General features: G+C 37.7%; 1 protein-coding gene across 1 annotated transcript in view; it reads left to right on the forward strand.

Annotated features, from left to right (window-relative positions):
* VPS53 (VPS53 subunit of GARP complex) overlaps positions 1 to 23,344 on the forward strand; it is a 79,499-nt gene that overhangs the window by 51,053 nt on the left and 5,102 nt on the right. The window contains exons 14-19 of the mRNA XM_053454860.1: positions 1,902 to 2,144; positions 4,579 to 4,726; positions 7,083 to 7,165; positions 8,684 to 8,762; positions 11,928 to 12,076; positions 13,611 to 13,680. Coding sequence (XP_053310835.1) covers positions 1,902 to 2,144; positions 4,579 to 4,726; positions 7,083 to 7,165; positions 8,684 to 8,762; positions 11,928 to 12,076; positions 13,611 to 13,680 — 772 coding nt within the window. The remainder of the gene's footprint in view (positions 1 to 1,901; positions 2,145 to 4,578; positions 4,727 to 7,082; positions 7,166 to 8,683; positions 8,763 to 11,927; positions 12,077 to 13,610; positions 13,681 to 23,344) is intronic.

Consider the following 23,344-nt stretch of genomic DNA (forward strand, 5'->3'; position numbering starts at 1 on the left):
CCATAGTGGCTGGAGTGGAGTGGAGTGGGGGAAAATGTGGAAAGTGTTGAATTTTTCCAGACATGGATCTTTGGGTTTTTTGATGTTTGTGGAAAATAACTATACTAAGACTGTGCTTTCTCAGCAATATAGTATATTATGGGACCTATTATTACCGAGCGTTCCTTTTCCACGGCAGGAAGGCCTGCTTCTCATACATCAAAAAAAAATATGTTTTTGCTAGATGTGTTATTCACATTAGTGTTGGCGCATAGTGTCTGGTATAATGATACATCACTTATCCTGCATATGTATTCCTTGACTTGCAAATAAGCAGCCTTGTAACTGTTGAGATTAATACAATATTGGAAAAGTGGTTCTTGCAGGGTCCAATCTATGAGAGAGATATTTGAAGTTGAACTCACTACTGCAGGGTTCGGCCTGAAACCTGAGTCTCATTGCCTACAGTAGCTAGAAGTTTAGGAAATGGCTGCCAGCACTTACCTTCATCTCAGCTGTTATGGGATTTCCTGCATTGTAGCCGGCATCCTCTGCTTAGTAGATATTCCAGATGTTCTTTTGTGGGTTTTTTTCTGATGTACTGAAATGGACAAAATATAATTAGATTAGTAATAACATTGTAGCCATTGCAAGCACTTGGTATGTGCCATGGGCATGATGTTTTTTTAGATTTATTTATCTCCTGCTTGCTGATCATGTCTTTTTCTTGCCGTATAAGTATTTTTATGTTCTGGTTGTAGTAGTGGTCTGGGAATTCCACAAATCTCAGTGTTACATGTTATTACACTTGTGCTGCCTAGTTTGTACATATGTGCATTGTCTCTAATAGTACTGTTGCATTGCCTTAGGAAGATCGGCAAATGTCTACACTTCACCTACAACAGTAGTCGGCAAGAAAAGAGGCCAATGTTAACTTTGAAATGTGTATATTGCATACTGTTGTCTTTGGTAATGCTCTGTTTGTAATTTAGAGATACCAATCCCATTCAGACTCAGGATTGTTGGTAAAACACCCATCTATCTCATTTGCTATCTATCCATGATGTTATATGATGAGTTTTTTTCACTAGGTTTTGGTCCATAGTTTAACAGTTCTGGAGTACTAGTTGGACAGTATATCTTCTTTATGAAGAGGCAGATATCAGTAACTCGTTATGCACTTTTTAATTAGGAATTACTGGTGATTAACACCTTGTAATAGTTAGATGAATGTAACAGCCTCCCATCGGAAGTGTTGTATACTAATAAAGTGAAGGAGATTAAACATATATGGGATGAGCATAAAGTTGCGCTGAATCTAAGACAAGACCAAGGATTGGTTAAGGTCTGAATCTTTACATCAAGAAAAATGGGCAGACTTTGATATTTTTGCATGAGAGTCTATGGTGTCATCGTGGATTATTTTATTTTATGACAGATTAACAGGGCAGGAGTCGTTATCCCTTTTCTCTTACATGGGCTGATTTTAAGGAGTTCAGCGTTAATATTCTTTGTCAATCACACTTATGGTACTATCAGTCTCATACTGTATTGATTGTACATCCAAAACTATAGAATCATTTTGACATTCAGGATCAGTATTTGCTAAACTCTCGGTTTGTAAATAAGTTTGAGTGCATTGACTTTCCTGTGAATTATTAAGGACTGATACTGATAAATTATTTTCCTGGAAGAAAGTCTGAGCTAGCCCTGAATAATGTATAGTTTGAGCATTGAAGCTATCCCACAAGAAATTACTGGGGTTGCCTCTTCACAATGAAGGGTAAAGTGGGTGAGTTGATTTTTACTTGCTCTCTCCAGTGCTCATAACCCAAATTGCAGCTGGTTCACTCATAACCATGGTGATTGTAAAATGATAAAATACATTTATAATATATTTTAATTGTACTTATTTATTTTAGAAACCTGGGTGAATTAATTGACCGCTTCGTTGGAGATTTTAAAGCCCAAGGTCCTCCAAAGTCAACTTCAGAAGATGCTGGGGCTGTCCTTCCAAGCTGTGCTGACCTATTTGTCTATTACAAGAAGTGCATGGTGCAGTGCTCACAGCTCAGTACAGGGGAGCCTATGATTGCCCTCACCACAATATTCCAGAAATACCTGCGGGAATATGCCTGGAAAATTCTTTCTGGTAACCTTCCTAAGTAAGTTTACTCAAAATGTGTTGCATGATTAACATTTCTCTTGCTAAAAACCATTATTCTCCAATGTTAAATATTTTCCCTTATGGGTAATTAATAGTTTTGAAGTCTCATTAAAATGTGTATCACAGGAAACAACCTTTACAGTAATAGGTTAAAAACCAGCTGCTGAGAGTCAAACAGATTTAAAACATGCATTGTATAATGATTTGGTTAGAACAGTGTACAGATGATAATTCTGTTCACTGTCTGTAGGGCCATAGAGGGCTTTGAGCTGCAGAATAGTCTCAGTTGATTAAGAATCAAAACAGTCCCACTAATTCAGCTCCATGATAACAAAAAACAGCCATGTTAGGATTAGACACTTTGATACAGTGGCGGGCTAAGCATTATGTGGCCGTATGGTGGGATGGCATGCCCAATATTTATATTGATTCCTTGTTTTGTTGCTACTATCTGTAGGGTACTGCATTATCCACACTTTTATGGGTAACATTTTTTCAAGGCAACGTTTATATTTTTTTCTTTTTAAGGAACTATTATTGTATTCATGTGATTATTTTTGCTACGGCAATCTTGATAAAATAGGCTTTTTGTAGCTTTCTGTGTATCGGGAAAACTTGTGATTTTATCATGGGTGATTCACGGTGTTTCCAACTCTTCTTGGTTTACTTAACATTTATAGCTGCAGGAATGCTACACCAAATATTTGCTCTAGATCATATAAAGGGCAGAGTGATAGAAAGTAAAACAAATATATTTGTCAAATATAGACCAGTTTATATGTTCCAGAAGGGAACAGTCTTTATTTAGCCATTCTAAGAGCTGGCTATTTCGGAGGGTTATCTGCAAAGAGGCCTATCTGCGAGAGAATACTGGATTATAGGCCTTTTCTATTTAGTAAAAGTTGTGTATATGTGTTGTGTGAATATGTGAATATACATAATCACTATTGAAGCACTCCCCAGATTTCTTTGAGGAATTATTGTCGTGTTTTATTTCTCATCGACATTTCAGTCTCTCCAGGAGGCAACCATATCAAGTGTGCACAAGCAATATATAGGCATTTCCTTACACCTTCAACCACCCCTATGATGACACCACCAATCAAGACTAAACAAATTAAGGTTATATCCACTAATTACCAGCTTAAAACAACAAAGACTATCACAGACTCATCTGTAGTTATAGAATAACTTTTACACAGACCTTTACTGGCTATCTCACCCTTCTGTTCAAACATAATTAGAAATGTAAATATATATATATATATATATTATATTTATAATATATATTATATAGATATATAATACATATAATATATTTTACAGCCAATTTACAAGCCAAATTGTATTCTACTGTATCTTATAATTGGTTAAACAGTCAATTATCTCTTAAGGAACAAACCATACATTTATTTTAAAAAAACAAAACAAAAAACAAGTACTTGCTTTTTTAAACAGATAAAACAGTGTGTATTCATGATTGCTAACACAAAATGGCTCTGTGAATGTACGTATCCCCAGCCAATAAAAATCCCAAGAAAACTGCTATATTTTTCCTGCCTGGCACATCCAAAAGGTATAAACCTTCAATATATAGGGATTTTGTCTTTCTGTTCAGATTGAACATGTAGCAGATGGTTCATCTAAACATTATGGATCATTTGCAGGACTGAAGGCCTGCCATATGTTGGTGTTTTAGTACAGAAAGAGAGCAGTCTTACAGCAGTATAAAGTTAGCCTCCTCTGCGTCTGCTCCGGGTGTCACCTTATAAATGTCTCTGTGCTCAGCTGGCTTGTAAATTCTTCACATATGAACAGCTCTTTAAGGAAGCGACACAGTCGGCTATGTTTCCTTACAGATGAATGGCTGCTTTCGTGCATGCATGCCATGGCTGTTGCTAAATGTAGTAGTTACTCTTCAGTCCTGTAAATCTTTATTTCTGTCAAGGGGATGTGAGGATTATTGTGGTAATCGAGAAGGTGTATGTTTCTCCTTTACGTGCATTAGGACACTAGTCAGATTCCTTTCCTCTGACATGTTCTCCAAACCTATTTTCTTTCTTGTTAGCTGTTGCCTATACCTGGACTTTGCACTTCAAAAAACAAAAAATGAATAACACTAGTTGCTTCCAAAACAAATATGTGTGGAGTACATGCAAGGAAAGCGGCCATCTCAAAGAAAGCTTTTACGGTGACTGAGGTGAAACATACAAAACCACATTAACTCTCATGACTCAGGCCTGAGACACCAGACTTTACTGGAAGAAATTACATGGTTGAATCTGGGAGTGTGAAGTAGAGAATTTGTATAAACACACTATTGTTAACATTAATCATGAACCCTTTTAGTTTTATTGTCTCTGATCAGGCAATGTATGTGTTCTTGCTATCTTAAAAACAACAGCATCTCTTATTCTCTGTCACTCCACCAGGACCACCAGCAGCAGTGGTGGGCTTAATATCAGCAGTCTTCTGAAGGAAAAGGAGGGCTCTGAAGTGGCCAAGTTCACCACAGAGGAACTGTGCCTAATCTGTAGTATCTTGAGTACAGCCGAGTATTGCTTAGCAACAACCCAGCAGGTGAGTACAGACTGCTAATGGACCAGGCAATTGTGTTGCCATCTCAGAATGTGTATGTATATGAAAAACTTGGCAAACCGTTTTACAAAAATGAAGTTGTACGCTACAGTTCCAACCAGGTACTATAGGAAACAAGCTGGTTAGGTGATATGACACACATACATATACACTCACTGGCCACTTTGTTACTACACCTTTTCAATTTCTTGTTAACACAAATAGTTAATACATCAATCACATGGCAGCAACTCAATGCATTTAGGCATGGAGATGTCGTCAAGACAACTTGTTGAAGTTGAAACCGAGTATCAGAATGGGGAAGAAAGGGGATTTAAGTGACTTTGAACGTGACATGGTTGTTGGTGCTACCCGATCTACTGGGATTTTCATGCACAACCATCTCTAGGGTTTAGAGAATGGTCAGAAAAAGAGAAAAGATCCAGTGAGCGGCAGTTGTGTGGACAAAAATGCCTCGTTGATGTCAGAGATGAACGGGCAGACTGGTTCAAGATGACAAAGTAAACGGTAACTCAAATAACCACATGTTATAACCAAGGTATGCAGAATACCATTTCTGCACAACATGTTGAAGCTTGAAGAAGATGGACTACAGCTGCAGAAGACTACAACGGGTGCCACTCACATTGTCAACTTAGAATAGAAGCTAAGGCTACAATTCGCACATGCTCACCAAAATTGGACAATGGAAGACTAGAAGAATGTTGCCTGGTCTGATGAGTCTCGATTGCCGCTGCAACCTTTAGATGGTAGGGTCAGACTTTGGTGTAAACAACATGAAAGCATGAATCTATCCTGCCTTCTATCAACGGTTCAGGCTGCTGGTGGTGGTGTGATGTGTGGGGGACATTTTCTTGGCACACTTTTGGCCTCTTAGTACCAATTGAACATCGTTTAAATGCGACAGCCTACCTGAGTATTGTTGCTGACCATGTCCATCCCTTTATGACCACAGTGTACCCATTTTCTGAAATTGCACCATGTCACAAAGCTCACATCGTCACCAACTGGTTTCTTGAACATGACCATGGGTTCACTGTACTCCAATGACCTCCACAGTCACCAGCTCTAAATCCAATAGAGCACCTTTGGGATGTGGTGGAACAGGAGATTTGCATCATGGATGAGCAGCCGACAAATCTTCCCCAACTGCGTGATGTCATCATGTCCATATGGACCAAAATCTCTGAGGAATGTTACCAGCACCTTGTAGAAAGTATGCCACGAAGAATGAAGGCGGTTCTGAGGGCAAAAAGCGCTCCAACCCGGTACTAGCAAGGTGTACCTGATAAAGTGGCCAGTGACTGTATATAATCTGAAACAACATGTGAAACCTAAGAAACAAAGTTTGAGTTGGTAATCCCAGGAAGTAAAAGGTTACAGGTGCAGTGAAAGCTGGTCAGCATTTGTAGTATGCATCCATACTCCTGCATGAAAACAGAATTAAAGTTAACCTTACAATTTAGAGGCAAACAATAATCGTAAAAAATTATATTTGAAAGTGTTGGTCTGGTTTTAAAAATATTTAAAACCCTTCATAATAATAAGTTAAAATAAAAGCCAAACCCTTAGCAAATTTCTTCTTAAGGTTTAATCACATAAAACAACACAAAGTGTTTCAGTTGTCTAGGCAACATTTTTACACATGACAAAATGCCCCTTACACAAATTATTGGGGTGAAGCAAAAGTTTACATTGATTACATGATTCAATTATTTCTGGGAAGGGATTGCGTATTCAGCAGTAATTTGGAATGATAATTGCATTTAGCTACCAAAGTGGTAAATTAAGCAGAGTAGGTGGGAGAAGACCTTTAAAAATCTATTTACGGTAGTTTGTCATAGGGTTATGTGTAGGGAAAGACTTACAGTAATTATTTTCAGATTTGGTTTGTTTGTTAATGTTGGTGTATACATGGAACTCTTTTGGAGATTCTTGATGTTGCTCTAGTCTAAGAATCTTCCATGTTTTAGACTTAACCGCAGGTTTTGAATATATGCTGCTTCTTGTTTATACTGATTTTACTATAGTTGAGCATGCACTAAAAGATTTGAATATGTGTGTAAGACTAGGCAGAGCTAAAGTGTGCAAGAACTGTGTTTTTTGATCTCCCATAAGTAGTGGGGTCCTGTTGGAATTTGCAATATCAAATGGCCAGATTGATGTATTGTTACTAGCAAATGAAGCCACCAAAACACAGCACGTTGCAAAAATGTGGAAATATGCAGCGAGTTAATGTGTAAGCAAACGTGCACACAGCACATATTCAATTACAGACAGGCCTCTAGAGAATAACTGATATTATCTCCTAATGATTTTTCTTGATGTCATTTAACAGCTTGAAGAGAAGCTGAAAGAAAAAGTAGATATCACCCTGACCGACAGAATTAACCTTACTGGAGAGATGGACACTTTCAGCACGTGAGCTTATCTAATTTCTTCTGTAGCTACAGTGTGGTTGATTCAGCAAATTTTGAAGTGACCCACCGCTTTCTATGGAAAGCTCAGGTTAAACCACTAAAGTTAACCTGACTACCTACTTACATTCATGTTAAAAACAGAAGAAAAGAGGGGAGCCAGTTATGCCCTTCCATGGTGCATTCACCACAGTATAAAACATAGGCAGGAAGGTAAAATTACCAAAGGGATTGTCACCATAACCCTAAAAATGAATACACGTGATGCACTTTGAAATGAAATTTTGTTTTACAAGCATTAAGTTACGTAGCAACATTTGTCTATTTTTTTATAATGTATAGACCTTAAATCAGTATGTGATCCTAGATTCAGGATAACATTATGCCTATCCCATGCATCTTTAAATCCCCTCACTGTATTAGCCTCTACCATTTCTGCTGGGAATTTATCTACCACTCTCAGTAAAGTAAAACATCCTTAAATTACATTTAAACCTCTGACCCTCTATTTTCACCGGGCCTTGCAAAAGCATTCACCCTTCCTTGGTTTTTCTTATTTTGTTGCATCGAATCCTAGAATAAGAATATTTTTATTTGGATTTAATATAACGGACATATACAAAATAGTTGTGCATGTTATTTTCTAAACTTCACCACTTTTGGCTATTTTGTGTATGTCCAGGTTGTAATGCGACAAAATAGGAAAAATGGGTGAATACTTTTGCAAGCCACTGTAGATCATGACCGCTTATTCTACCATTTCTTTGGTAAATCCTCCTCCAAGCTGTGCTTACTGCGATCCCTTTCACAATTCACAATTTTAGTAGCCATCCTCTGAACACTTGCAATATGTCAATATCCTACATTTATCAACATTAAACTACAGCTGCCACATTCTTGACAATTCATTTACTTAAATATTTTGTCATTTTACTTGTTCCACCAGGAATACCTGCCCCAATGCACGCCTTTTATATATATTTTACCATTTTGTAATATTGCCAAAAGTAATGGGTCTCAATACTGATCCCTGAGGTACCCCACTACTAGCAAGACCTTCCTAAATATTTCCAAATAACTACAACAGTCTGTCTCCTGTCACTGAACCATTGCCTTACCCATTCCAATATTTTAACATCAAAACCCAAATAAAGGTTGAGAAATGCCTTGTAAATCAAGGGAATTCCAGTGCTGACATATTGTTAATTAACATATAGTTAATTTCAGCACAATGAACTTAGATTAGTTGAGATAAACTTTATGTAGTCCTTAATTATACGATTAATTACAGCAATTTGCTGCACAGAAAATGTTAATGTAACCTTATCAAAGTAATCTAATTAATACATGTCGTTACTGTGATCCTAAATGTGCTAAAATGTATATTACATTATACACTATTATATTTTTATAATCATACTAAAAGTGAATATTTTGTACTTGAATATAGTATGTTGTCTATGGAATCCTTGTGTAATTTATATTTGTACAGTGAACAGTGATATCACCATTTTGTTTTTAGCGTTATCTCAAACAGTATCCAGCTTCTTGTGCAAGATCTGGATTCAGCCTGTGATCCAGCTCTTACGGCAATGAGCAAGGTAGGTGCAAGAATATAAATGTAAATTGACTTTGCTATCAAATTGTGAATTTTATTTTTTCTTTTACCTAAGTTATTGCTGCATATTTCACACACACACGCACGCCTTTTTTTACGCACAAAAACATGACCTATACGCAGCTCATAGCCTGTTTCTCAACATGGTAGATCTATGCCTCAGTCTACGCTTTTTTTCACTGAAGATTTAATCATCACGCAAAGTAAACATGATCCTGCTTTTTGCATCATTGGGATAGGTTGATGAAAATGTTACGTGAAAAAGGAGATATTCCACGTGTGTCCCACCACTGTCCTATAATTAGTTTGTCAAACCAGTATCTCAGGGGCAGAAACATTCTGCAAATCATTTGGTGTCTCTTGGAATAGCTTGTACATTTTCACTTTAGATCTAGCAGTACTCTTCTGGACATTGATCCAGTGTCATTGCCAAGGCGTTAAGACAATTTGTAGCATATTTAAAATGTACGTAATCCCTTCTACTGCCAGTAAACATAATTCAAGCACTGAAGACTGTGATATAAATGTAAGAATTACAAGGTCAAAGGTCACCCAGGAGTTGGGAACTGTTATATCCTTCCAAGGTATTTCCACCACAAAATTAATAAAAGGAATGGAGCACTATAGTTATGAAGAAAGGTTAACTAATTTAAATCTGTTTAGTTTAGAAAAATGTCACCTCAGAGGGGATATGATAACGTTATATAAATATATTCGGGGCCAATACAAACCATTGTGTGGAAATCTGTTCATAAACAGGACTATGCATAGGACACGTGGTCATGCATTTAGACTGGAAGAAAGGAGATTTAGACTAAAGCAGAGGAAAGGGTTTTTTACAGTAAGGACAATAAGGATGTGGAATTCTCTGCCTGCAGAGGTAGTTTTATCAGAGTCTGTACAGACGTTTAAACTGCAACTGGATGGATACCTGGAAAAACATAATATTCGGGGATATAATCTTTAATTATGGGGAAACAGCTTATTGATCCAAGGAGAAATCTGACTGCCATTTTGGGGTCAAGAAGGAATTTTTTTCCCTGGTTAGTGCAAAATTGGAAAGAGCGAAGCCGGGGTTTTTTGCCTTCTTTTGGATCAAACGGCAACAAATTAACAGATATAGGAAAGGCTGAACTTGATGGACGCATGTCTTTTTTCAGCCTATGTAACTATGTAACACTGAAGTAAGCTGTGCATGAGAAAACAAGTTTATTATTATTATTTATTCTATCACACAAAGCATTTGCATTCCATTCCAAAAAGGTAATTTCAATGGCACACTTAGTACTGACCCATCTGCTGTGTATCTGCTGCCTGAACAGACCCGTTCCTAAGAGCGATACCCTCTTTACTGAGCAGTGCAGCCCTAGTGTCGTGTTGAGTGCATATTGTTTTGCATGGATGCCAGCACATTTTACTGCACATGGACAATTGCAGCTAATAGTTATTGGAATTAGAAAATGAGACTGACTCATTTAACTCCTACCCAGCTGTCACTACCAAAATGTTGGGCTTACCTCAGTATGCATCTCGAGCATGTTCAATAGAAATAAATAGAATACCTGCTGCTCTTCAATAAGATTGCTGCTGAGCATGTATAGGAAGTGTAGGGCTAGATATTTATGGGCTAGCTGTCTAGTTTATCTCATACACATTCGATGTTTAAGTTATATTTTTACCTTTATTTCAGCATGTGAGAAAATGCTGTGCCTTGGTCTCCGTTCAATGGGTTATATGGATATATGCTTAAATAAGCTATCTACCTGTATTTTTAAATGCAATTCTAATTGAACTTTCTCAATTTCTTAGAGCAGAAGGTCTAGCCCCAACTCCCCTCCTGTGCCACTCTCCTTAGCCCCCTTATTTACTCCTACCTCTGTAGGTCTGTGGAATTATTTGTTTTTGAAATCTCAGTTCTTTATGATTGAGCCCCTGACTTTGTGTGTCATTTATTGATCTGTACCTGGACAAATAGACACATACTAGTCAGATTACAAGCAGGAGGTAGCAATAGCAGATGCTATTTCTATTTTATGTAATGCATGCTAAAGATAACTAGTTGAAAACTACCTGGAACATTCCCAAGGAAAATACAAGAAGAGTGAAACTTTTGAGGCCTGATGAGAAAATGAATTCTGACAGGGACAAAACAGTCACAGTAGAGTTCAGTTTGCTATTAATGACTTTTCAAGCTGCTCCTACTCTGAGTCGAAAAAAGGTACAATAAAAGGACTATTATTTTCCAGCAACTTTATTAATGTAAGATGAAAATATTTTAGGATTAAAAAAATTGGCAACGGAAAGTGACCTAAATTACTGTGTTGTAATCAGAGACACTACAATTAAGCCCATTGGGCTTTAGAGACCTAAAATAAATTACTTAGCCTTGTATAGTGCATAATCAGGGCTCATTACCCTAGAAATATGCCCATTTTTTAAATAAATGTAAGTTAACAGTGCCTTTTAATCTTACTGTAACAGTGATGACATTAACAGGGTGAATTTGTACTGTTTTGTTAGTGTATTTAAGGATTTCCAACCTAATTAGGACCTAAAGTTAAAATTGGGCCACCAGAAATTGTCTGAACCTTCAGGATCATTAATGTGCAGATTTGCTGACTGCCGTTAACAAGTAGGAATCTTAACAGTGACAACAATCCCTTTTATATATATATATATATATATATATATATATATATATTTTGAGTTTCGGCTGTAAACGTTAAATACAAGTCGCAGAGAAAGAGTAGATAGGTCACAGGCCTGTGACATTAAGGAAGAACACGCTGTCACTTCTTAATCAACGTAATCAGTGTAATCACCAGTAGTGTGGAGATTCCTTGCAAACCATGCCATCAATTGAACTACATTATGCAGGGTTAGCAGAGCCCCAGTGGGAAAAGTTCCTTTGGGCTTGTCCTGTTTCCGAGCAATGAAATTCTATGTTCCTTGTGAATTTTGGATGATTAAGACGATCCTCGCTACTCAATTCCTTAATTAAATATGATGAGAAAATTAACCTACCACTGTCTGCCTCGTCTACCAGGTTATATATACTAATGGGTTTCATGGTGTTTAGCTTAGAATTAGGTGACCAGATGTAATTGTATATGCCCTTGTTTACATTTCCTTATATGTTGCCATACAGATGCAGTGGCAAAATGTGGAACATGTGGGGGATCAAAGTCCTTACGTTACCTCCATCATTCTTCATGTCAAGCAGAATGTTCCCATTATTAGAGATAACCTCGCCTCAACCAGAAAGTACTTCACTCAGTTCTGCATTAAGTTTGCAAAGTAAGTTGCTTACAACCTGGAATGTTGCTTTTTTCTTATTTTCTTATTATGTGTATGTATCATAACCATATAGACAGTGAGTTCCATAAATTATGGCAACATGTGAACTTTTAAATGGATCCTTGCGGTTTAAATTATAATATCTCTGCTCCTCCGACTTCAGAAACACTACTAGAGCAGCACCATCAGCTATGCACATATGCACCGGCAATACTGATATCCCTTCCAAAGGGGTGTGAGGATAAGGCCTTTAGTGAGCAAACCAAGTAAAACGCTTCCTCTTCTGAAATGTGAGGGTGTTTAGTGTTCTTCAAGTGTTCTGGGCAAACCCTGGTTGTGTTCCGTAATGGCTAACAATGTTTTTCTTGTATGTTGAGATAATTGCATGTGTGTGCTATAGGGCAATGGAGTTTTCCTTCCATTATTCAAGAAGGACCCATGCTAAGGATAAGCCACCATATATGAAGCTTAGAAAACGTTTCTGCGACACTAGGAGAGGTGCATCAAAAGAGAGCAGGTGTCTTGTACCAATGTGAGAGAAGGATGTAAGCTTCAAATGACAAAGCAGTCCCCTGGGAAATGTGATGCTGATCTAATATATATTAAAAAGAAAATATTTAAATATATATGCAGGGGCAGTAGCCACATTTCAGCAACGTTCTTGGAATATTCCACCTGCATTTAAATGTCTGCTTAACCATATTTTTATTTGCCTAGTGTTACAGTACAAGCATGACTGTTTGCAGAGCACTTAAAGGGACAGTGTGTTTATCATTTATCAAATCTCTCAAACCTTCTCTAAATAATGTATTTGTTTGCAAGTTGCTCTATAGGAAAAGTCCAGCTGTTTTAGGTGTTCATTGTGTGCCTAAGGGCTTATTTACGCACCTGGATCATGTAGCCTTTCCTGTGCAGTTTGGGCAAGTTCCATCTTTCCTTCGGCTGTTTGCTCTCTCAGGCCACGTTTTACCTCGTTAAGTGCTTGGCATTATTTCTGTAAAGTTTATTTTATTTTCAATATTTGCTTTTTATATACAAAGGAAATTAATCCTATCTGTATTCATTTTATACTGTTCTAAATATAGCAACAATGCCACTATTAAATTACATTTTTTTAATGGAGACCATATGTATTTAAGGAGAAGTTACAGCTATAGATAGGCTTTCTAGTATGCATTTGGATGAACGGTTTATATAGGTTTATTTTCACTTTGTTGCTGATTTTATTTACCATCTAAATACCATCTAAATTTTGTAGCCTTCTTTAACGCTAGAGGATGAAAAAATATTATTATATAAAACTGTTATGTACTATATGCTTATGTGTGCCAGTGTAATGCTATTACATTATTTTGTTTGACTTTTGCAGGGGAATTGTTAAGTGCCTTATGTTAATGGACAGTACTATATAGTGAAATGGTTAAACCAAATGTAGTAATTCTATTACATTTTCATTATGCATTGTTACATAATTTTGTGTCTAATTCTTTTGTGAAAAAGAAGCATGTTAATTCAATTCTTCTTACTTTTTTAGTTCTTTTATTCCAAAATTCATCAACCACCTCTTTAAATGCAAGCCTATCAGCATGGTGGGTGCAGAACAGGTAAGCAAACGGAGTGTACGGAAAGAATATTTGTTAAAACTCTTCCTCATTGCATGCTGAAATTACAGCAGTCGATTCCATTAATCAAAATGGGCAGTTTTTCTTAAACCAAGATGGGCTAGAAAAAGAATAATTTAAGTAGATCTGTGACAAAATTATCCTTTTTCTGTGTAAATACAGGAGGTTACTAGGTAGAGTATATTCTTCACCTAAAGGCATACATGTACTTCTGACCCACAGTTCACCTGTCTGTATACTTTGCTGACTTTGGGGGGACGGGGTGTTCATCTTTTAACACAGGGAAGTCTAATCTTCCTTAAGGAAACAGAAACTTGTCATTATAAAAATGGTCCTGATAAGTGAAAATGGAGCCTCACATAAAAAGTGTGCATCACTTATGGTATAATATGGTAGTGTTCTAGCAAGCAAATTGCAATGTTTGGGGTTGGATGTCGAAATAGTTGAATTGATAATGGTTTATATTTAGAAGAATGTTTTATTAGTGGGGTATCTCAGGGATCATTACTGGGACCCATGTATTTATTAGGGATAATACAAAAGATAGATGCCAAATGGCAAGAGATTTAAGTAAATTAGAAGAATTGTGGAGAGTGTGGTAGCTGCAGTTTAATATTGATAAAAATAAAGTGGTGCACTTGGCATGTAAAACCCCCAAGGCACAAAATAGCACTGGAGGGGCATTGTGTATGGTTCCAAAAACCCCATCTCCAGAAGAACATTGACATTTTGGAGAGATTTCAGGAGGGGTACAAAATGATAAATAGTTTTCAGGATAAAAAAAGTAAATTAAAGTAAATAAAAAAGGGATTTAAAACAATTCAGGAGGAAAGCTTATTTCGAAAGGTGAGTAATGTAAGGACAAGAAGTCATAATCTAAAACTAGAGGGTCTGAGGTTTACATGTAATGTAAAGACTTTTACTTTACAGAGAGGGTGGTAGATAAGTGAAACAGTCTCCCAACAGAAGTAGTAAAGGTTAATGCAGTGAGGAAATTGAAACATGCATGGGATAGGCATAAAGCTATCCCAATGATGATATAGAGGACTGGTTAAAGTTTGAGTCTTTACATCAGGAAAAAACGGGCAGACCAGATGGACTGAATGGTTCTTATCTGTGGTCAAACTCTGTTTCTAATGCTTTTACCACCTTTATTAAATTAATTTAGAGACTTGACCTTTTAAAGCATGGTGGACTTAAGGGACAAGTAGGTCATTGGATAGTAGGACAGATATGCTGCCAGCGCCCAGCCACCCCGACCCCCCCCCCCCCCACGACTTACCAATGCAGAATCCTTGTGTCTAGCGGGGCCGGCAACGGTCATCTACGCATAAAAAACATTTTATATTACAGAAATTATTAGGAAACCATGGGAAATGTGCTGATCTCAAATTTAATAATATTATAATATACATACATCCATTATCAGACATGAGCAGTCTCAATCAACCCACTCTATTACCAGATATGAGCAGTTTCAGACAACCCCCTCCATCACTAGACATTACACACACACACACAGTCACACAAACTGACAGAGTCAAATACGCACACAATGGGTTTCTTATCTGCTGCTGGCTGCAGCGTACACTGAGCTCCATGTCGAGGAACTCGGACATTCAGGAGAGGCTTTTGAACTCTCATCCAATCAGGAGAGTTGATCTCAGTCAAGACAGGCAAGCCCCTTACAACTGTAATGGTTGTACCCCCTGATGGTAGCCCTGGTTCTGCATGCCGCCAGCTGATCTATTATGACATCAGCTGGCTGGCATACTGGCAAAAGCCCAGATCCCTGCTACCACACAAATCACTATTTGTAACCACTTCCCAAACCCATCTGTCCCTCTCTATAAAAAGGGGGAAATAAATACAACATATTGTTATTATTCTTCTAGAGTGGACAGATAAGCTTTTGTAGTTTTTAGCCAGGTAACATTACCAGAATGTCTAGGTAGACAGGAGTTGTAGCCCCCAAAAGCAGGTGCACTGGGATACTTGTGGACATGTGCATGACACTTTATGTGCCTAAAATGCCTTAAATTGTGTACTGTTGTCTACATGGTCTCCATGAGCTTTTAAAAACTACTTTAGTTTGGAGTTTTTGGGAAAATTATGTTTGAGGGTTGGGGTTACCACTATACATTGTTATGAAAGGCACATTTTGTCCAAGCAAATTGCTTAACTTGTCCTGAAAACAAAATATATTGGTTTCCGTTAAAGTGTATACTGTTTCTAAGGTTGTCACCGATATGCTACTATGAAAAATATGAAAATAGATCAACCATCCTATGGGGAGAAACGTGGCCCAACCATTTTAAGTACCAAGACATATTTTACATATTTGACCCAGCTACGTGTATGGATCAGGACAGACTGCTGGAAATTATTATTTGGCGTTTAAGATTAGCAATCTCTGTTAAGTGTATTTAATGTAGTATATAAGTCCATGTGCATTGCCATTAACAATAAATTAGAGTTTTGAAAACAAAGAAAGGAAGGACCTCTTAATATGAAACATTGTACTTTGATTTATTTATTTTAATTAGCATTAGGAAGTGTTTTAAAAGGTTTATTATTCTCCAAATACGACTGTTTAAACAATGTCATAGTCGCATAGCTACCCTTGCCATCAATCATCTGGCTGTGTTGAGCTGTATGGTAATTTGGCCACTTAGTGTTCATTTGGAATCGTCTCAGCCAAATTTATGTCAGGAGATTTGGAACAAGCTGTGGATACTAAACCACTCTTCCTGTTGGGTAGTTTCTATTTATATTTTGTTGCTATACTTTGTGGTTGTGCCAAGCAAACATGAGCACTTTACAATATTTATCAGAGATGGGGAAAAAAAAGTACAAGTATTCACCTTGACAGAAATCATTGATATTTTCCATTTGGTTGTATGTTTGCTAAGTTATATTAACTGTATAGTGGCATAAAATTTAAATGTTTGTTTAGACAGCAACGTTATCTTGTACTTAGAATGTAATGTTTTATTGCAGCTTTCTTCCATTTTTAACCCTTTCAGCCTATGGGGATTGCATAACCAAAATACCAAAATATTTATTAAACCACTACTCCCCTTTTTCATATTTGATAAAGCCACACAAATTATACATCATTTTTGGGGAAGTAGGGCCTTCTTTTAAAATAGTAGAAATACATAAAACATAATTATTATGATAGTAGATCAAAAAACCCTATACTAAAATGGAAAAATAAACATTTTTTGCAACCTTGAATCTTGCAGTCTTCTATACTATAGGTGCCACAGCTGAACAATGACCCAATTTATGTTCGGCAACATCTCCTGATTAGTCACATTTTTGATCTTCCAGAGGGTCACATCTAGATGTAATATGGTATAAATATTACCCCATATTAAATCTTTTTAATACAATTGACTTAAGGGCTTTGGGTTTTTGCACTGTTTCCAGGGCAGTAAAGCTCAAGATCCATTTGGGGTTCTGGCATACATTTTTATGCCTGTGATGTCATGGTGACATAGCCCTGCATTGCAGATTGCAGTATATGCAATCAGCCAGCAGTGGGATAACCCAGCTGGGTCTAGAATGACCCTGCTGAGGCTCTCCTGTTCTCAAATCAACTTCCGGTCAACAGTGACACCTACCTGAAGGGAACAGGTGATTGGGCATTCCTTGAATGACAATGAACACTGTTACACACGATTAGACAGAGGAGGGTCCAGATTGTTGATAGCGGCAGAGAGATGTCTCTGCCACTACAACAAAGTCGGCAAAAGGAACGGCAACAAAGAATTTTAATTTGATTTTTGTGGGCTGAATGTCTCCCTAACTTCTCTGCCAACCGATTCCTTGTCTCGCAGCTCTGCTTCTTCTCCAGAATCTTCTTTTATCTTCTTATTCTTCCATTTTCTTTCTTCGTCTGAAACTCGGTGAACATGACTTCCTGGTGAACTTCCACAAGAAAAGTGGTGAAAACCTCTGCCCCGATTTGAGACGTGGAGAGTGTGTGCCTGACAGCTCTGCCATTTTTGCCAAAGACAACCTCTTGTGAACTTCAGCAAAAATGGTGGCGCTTTCGTTGACATCCTCTTCTTTGATTGTAGGATCAGGGAGACAGTCTACACAGAAGCTCTGCCATTTTGCCTGAAAATAACCTTCCATGAACTTCAGCAAAAATGTCAGAGCTTCCAGTGACATACCCTCCCTTGGTTGGCGGATCGCGGAGTGAGTGTGCCCAGAATGTCCACCATTTTGCCTGGAGATAACCTTCTGTGAGGGTTCCCGATTGCTGCCATTCTTGCTAAGCTCGCCGGGAGGTCATGTCCGCAGAGATGCAGTTGAAGAAAGAAAATGAAAGACAGAAGAACAAAAAGATGGCATTTCTGGAGACAGAGTGGCATACAGGGGGCTAAAAGGCATATCATGGGGCATTCTGCCTCCAGAAAAGCCTTATGCCACCCATATAACACCCCCCCCCTACTTACCAGTGATTCTGACTCCCTGGTGTCTGGTGGGGGCAGCGGGTGTTTTGCCAGAACTTCTATGAGCACCGGAAGGTCATGTGACGCCGGTGCTGTGTCATAGAAGCTACGGCAGAAGTACAGGCAGTAGCGGGGGGTTGTCTGCGTTCATCGAGCAGACATTCGCCGGCTGGCAGAGAAGAGAATTCCCCGCAGTGCTGCAGGGAATTCTCTCTGGCAGCCGGGGAAGGTATGCGCGATGACAACCTCTGCTGCTGCCGACGCTCTGTGATAGACGCCCGGTGTAAGTGCTGGCAGCAGCTGAGGTTACCAGACAGGAGGATCCAGGTCCCCTTAGTCTCATAGTCGGACATAGTTGAGGTCTGATTAGAAGACGACCTTGATTAGAAGACGAGGGGTATTTTTCAGAGCATTTGCTCTGAAAAAAAACTTGTCTTATGATCAAGCAAATATGGTACTTATGAAGGCGCTGAATCAATGGGACTGCACTGCATTCCCTAAATGAGACTCTCAAGTGATATAAAGCCTTCTCTGGACACCATTAATGAGGCACCTGTGCGGTAGGAAGGGCTGCTCAACCCTAAGGATTGGTCAGAACCTGCATATATGCACAGCACGCACAAAAAAAAAAATTCAAGTGTCTGTCAGAAATGATTCATACAGTACTTCAATTTCTCAGAAAGTATAAATAGGAGATCTGTGTGTTGCAACATCTTCAAAGAACGATTTAGACTTTTATTTTTTGTGCCCTGCGGTGAATACCACTTAAAAATATTTCACTGAGTTTGTGGAACTGAGGTTTGGTAAGAAGTCATTATAAATATCCCAAAACCAAACGGATGCAGCTAAAATCTAAAACTCACTTTTGGCAAAAGCAACTTTAAACTAGGAATCGCATTTCAGAAATGTTGACAGCTGGAACATAAGCTTCCCTGAAAATGGATTTGGTTTCCTCGTATTTCTTGGATCAATCCCATCTAATTCTTAAGTACCACAGACTAAGATTTCAGGATAATACTCTGCTCAATGAAACACAACTTTAATATCAATTATGTTCAATTAAGACATTGTCAGTAGAGAAACTGACAGCTTGCTGTAGGCTTTAAAATCAAAGATATGCATTTTGGGGGTCTGTAGTCGTTCAGTGGTGGAACGTATCCCATATCAAAAAAGATTAAAACTATATGGTTTATGTAGAATTTATAAACATGCAAGTATACAATTTATTGCTTCGGGTTAAATGGAGACAGTTTGACAGTAGATAACTATCTGGCCCATCTAGTCTGCTTGTTTTTTGTCTATATTACATATATATATATATATATATATATATATATATATTATACCGTATTGGCTTGCATATAGGCCGCCCCCTAAAAGTTTGGTGCTTTTTTAAAGAAAAAGTTTTTTTTCTTTAAAAAAGCACCAAAAAAAACATGCTGCCACTCTCTCCCCCCCTGAGATATGCTGCCACTGTCCTCCTCCCCCCCAGATATGCTGCCACTGTCCTCCCCCCCGAGATATGCTGCCACTGTCCTCCTCCTCCCCCCCCCGAGATATGCTGCCACTCTACCCCCCCCCCGAAGTCTTGGGGGCAGAGGTAAAACGCATCGTGCGGACGGTCACCGGCTGCGGCGATGCGGGTAAACAACCCGGAAGCTGTTTACCCGCATCACCGCAGCCGGTGACCGTCCGGACGATACGCTTAGACAACCTCCCGTGCCGGCACCCCCACTTTAAAGTGGGGGAAAAAAGTGCGGCCTATATTCGAGCCAATACTCTCTCTATATATATATATATATATATATTATATATATATATATATTATATATATAATATATATATATATATATATTATATATATATATATTATATATATATATATATATATATATATAATATATATGACCACTTGACCAACTTTGTCTGCCTTTTCTAGAATTACTATTTTACTTATTAATTTTAAATGATAACTTTATGCACTTCACAGCCTTTCTTGAATTCCTTATGTTTGCCTGCTCTACTTTCACGGAAAGCTTGTTCAGGTAACAACTCCCCTTTGTGTAAAGTATACTATTTTGTACTTGTTAAGGGCCAACTATATCTGTTGGCACTGCATGATAACCATCATCAATCAAATTATTTATACACTACAGAATGCAAACGCCATAGATTTTCTCCTGCAAGAAGGCCCTGGAAATTGTATAGTTCAAGTGGCGAGATGACTTTCATGCAGGAGAGACTAACAAGGATTTACCTTTTTAGTGGTGCTTTGCCTTTAGCTGACAAGGCACCATTGTAGTTTAAACCCTGAGGTGCTAATGTCTCTTGGGGAATGTCTTAATGTTTCACTAATCTTGCCTGACTTGGTACACAAACAATAGAAACCACTGCATACTTCAGAGTTGATTAACCATAGTTTCTGGAAACACATGTACGCAGAACTTTTGTTAATCAGTGTTCCGAAGGAACTCATTCAGTTGTTCCAGAGCTAGACAGTCACTTTGTCTCCTTTTTATTCCTGAATGCACCCGTGAGCTGAGCACCCCTCGAGACTGCCTTTAGGTAATTAAAATTTGCTTTGTGGGAGAGCAGGCAGCCCTTTGACGCTCCCAACAGGTGTGCTTATATGGCACGGACGTAAGAGGGATTTTTATTTCATTCATTTGTTTCCTGTTGTTCAGCTGTGCAGTAGGTGGTTAGTCATTTCACTGCAAGACACACATTTAATCCTTTAAATACCGCTGCGTAGTTTTGAAATTTGCTTTTGTTACTCTTGCATATAAAATCCATAATTAAAATTCACAATATAAATACAAATGCACAGACTGTACTGTTTTTGACTTTTGACTATGAAACATGTTTTAATGGGAATTACATTATTTATTTGTACTAATTCAGAATAATTGTAGACAATAGACTTGGCAACAATGTGCAATGCCAGTCAAAAACTCCAAAGGGCATTGATCAGCAGGATGAGGATATCATCTTACCTCTTAACAATTAAATGGTAAGACCTCGCCTTAATTCTGGGCTCCTGTCCTTAAAAAGAAGAGATACAAAATTAATAAGGGGATTGGAAGATCTTAGGGATATACTAAAAAAGATGCATCTATATATGCTAGAAAAGCAGCATCTTAGAGGGGATATGATAAAATTGAATAAACATGTGCAGGGCCAATATAAAGACCTCTCCCGTTACTTGTTCATTAACAAAAACGTACAAGGAACAAGAGGTCACCCTCTGAGACTGGAAGAGCAAAGATTTCATACACAACAAAGGAAGGGATTCTTTACAGTAAGAGAAATAAAGGTATGGAATTCAACTACTTAGTAATTCCCTCTTATAACACTACAGCTTTAGAATTGAAATGAGCATGCGAGCCATTAGATCCCTGGAAATCTTAAGTGAGCCAGCACAAAAGCTGGCTGGAGGTGAGTATCTTGAGTGTGCACAATACTAAACAAGAGATGCAGTGCAAGGATTGTTCTGAATCCCTTTATGTATTTAGATGAAGAAGGTAAATTATAATGTGGCCTTCTGTTCTCATATGCATGAAAGTGTAAGTAAATTAGGTTAGGGTTAATGTTTCCCTCCCCGCTCCTTGTAAACTACATTCCATGTTGACTGTAGGAGAGGCAGTTGACAGTGTAGCTTCTGCAAAGTTTGGACAGCACTTTCATAGTCTCACCTTAAGTATTGTAAATCAGATTTGAGCTTTTTTTGTTGCACAATTTCTGTCCTGCAAATACTTCTGTAGCTGTAACAGGCAGATTAAGCAGCTGCCTAGAAACCCTAAATGTTAGATTTCTCTTTATAGTATATCATTTACACAAACCATTAAACACATGCTTTACATTCCTTAGTTTTGTTTTATATATTTTAACCTATGTGAGCTGTTGTCAGGTAGCTGATTTGTGTATGTCTACTGTAAATGACACAGTCCTGAGGATAAAAAGCAAGCTAATGCTATACATTGAGACTCAAGAAGGATTGCTGCTGTTGATATATTTTTGCAGGCTTCAAAATCTGCTGCATGACGCTTTTGTGGGGATTTTTTTTTTTGTATTTTAACACTCGCCACCCTTAGAACATTGAGATAGATTGACTTCCCAGATGTAGTAAGAGAGATTAATAAAGTGTTATAGGGGTTCATTATGGCTTGTTCCTCTATAAAACATTTCTATGCTCCTGCATTGTAAAAGAATCTTTTCTCCAGAAATCTGGAGTTCTTTTCCAGCCTTCTGCAGTCTCCAAAATGTAATTACCTACACAGAAATAATTATAATCTATGGTATTCTAGAAGAATTATTCTATGCAGGAAATAAAATGTTTTATTATTGCAGTCAAACTAACAAACGAAAACGGTCTAGGATTTGAATTACAATGTACCTTCTTCCGTACATCAATAAACAGAATAATCCAGCAGTTTGATCTTAATTTGGTTTGGATTTTACTGCTGCTGTGCTAATCATAACTTTGTACATCTGGACAAAATAAGTTTTTAAAACAACTTAAATGTTTAGTTTAACATCTACAAGTGAACAATCCAATTTTTGTTCTAGTTGTTTACTAAATGTTAGCAATGATGCTTGACAACTCAGTAGTCCTGGCAATCTGTTATTACCTAAGTAAGTCTTTTGTTTCTGCTACTTTCCCTAAGAATATCCCGCAACAGTTCTGCCTTGCCCAGATTATCCCTGATCCTAAATTTTATACCTCTATGCAACACATTAACCTCATTTATTTATTTTTACTTATCTCCCTTGTGACAATTGTTTTATGCCCAAAATTCACAAATTCTTTTACTTCTCCCTTTTCATATTTATTGTACCTACCCAAATTAAGCACAAGTAAACCTTTCATGTAAAACCATATTCATATACATGCTCTTGGTGACAGTGGAGAGTCTGGGCTGTTGATACATGCCGATACAAGAAATATCTCATTAAGAAATAGGTCATTAAGTGAGCCACTCTCTGGAACACGAAACTGTGATGCTAGGGAAAGGTCATTAAATGGTTAAGTATGAATATAAAAATATTTGATTCTTTCTGTGCTGCTGTATGTGAGAGCTTCTATATTACTGCCCCGACATGTGCAGCCCCTCAACCTAAATAAATAGCTTTTTGTGCACAAATGTAGCTAGTTTTTACTTCTAGAAACTCAGTCTGTTGAA

Source organism: Spea bombifrons, chromosome 2 (assembly GCF_027358695.1).
Source record: "Spea bombifrons isolate aSpeBom1 chromosome 2, aSpeBom1.2.pri, whole genome shotgun sequence".
NCBI lineage: Eukaryota > Metazoa > Chordata > Amphibia > Anura > Pelobatidae > Spea > Spea bombifrons.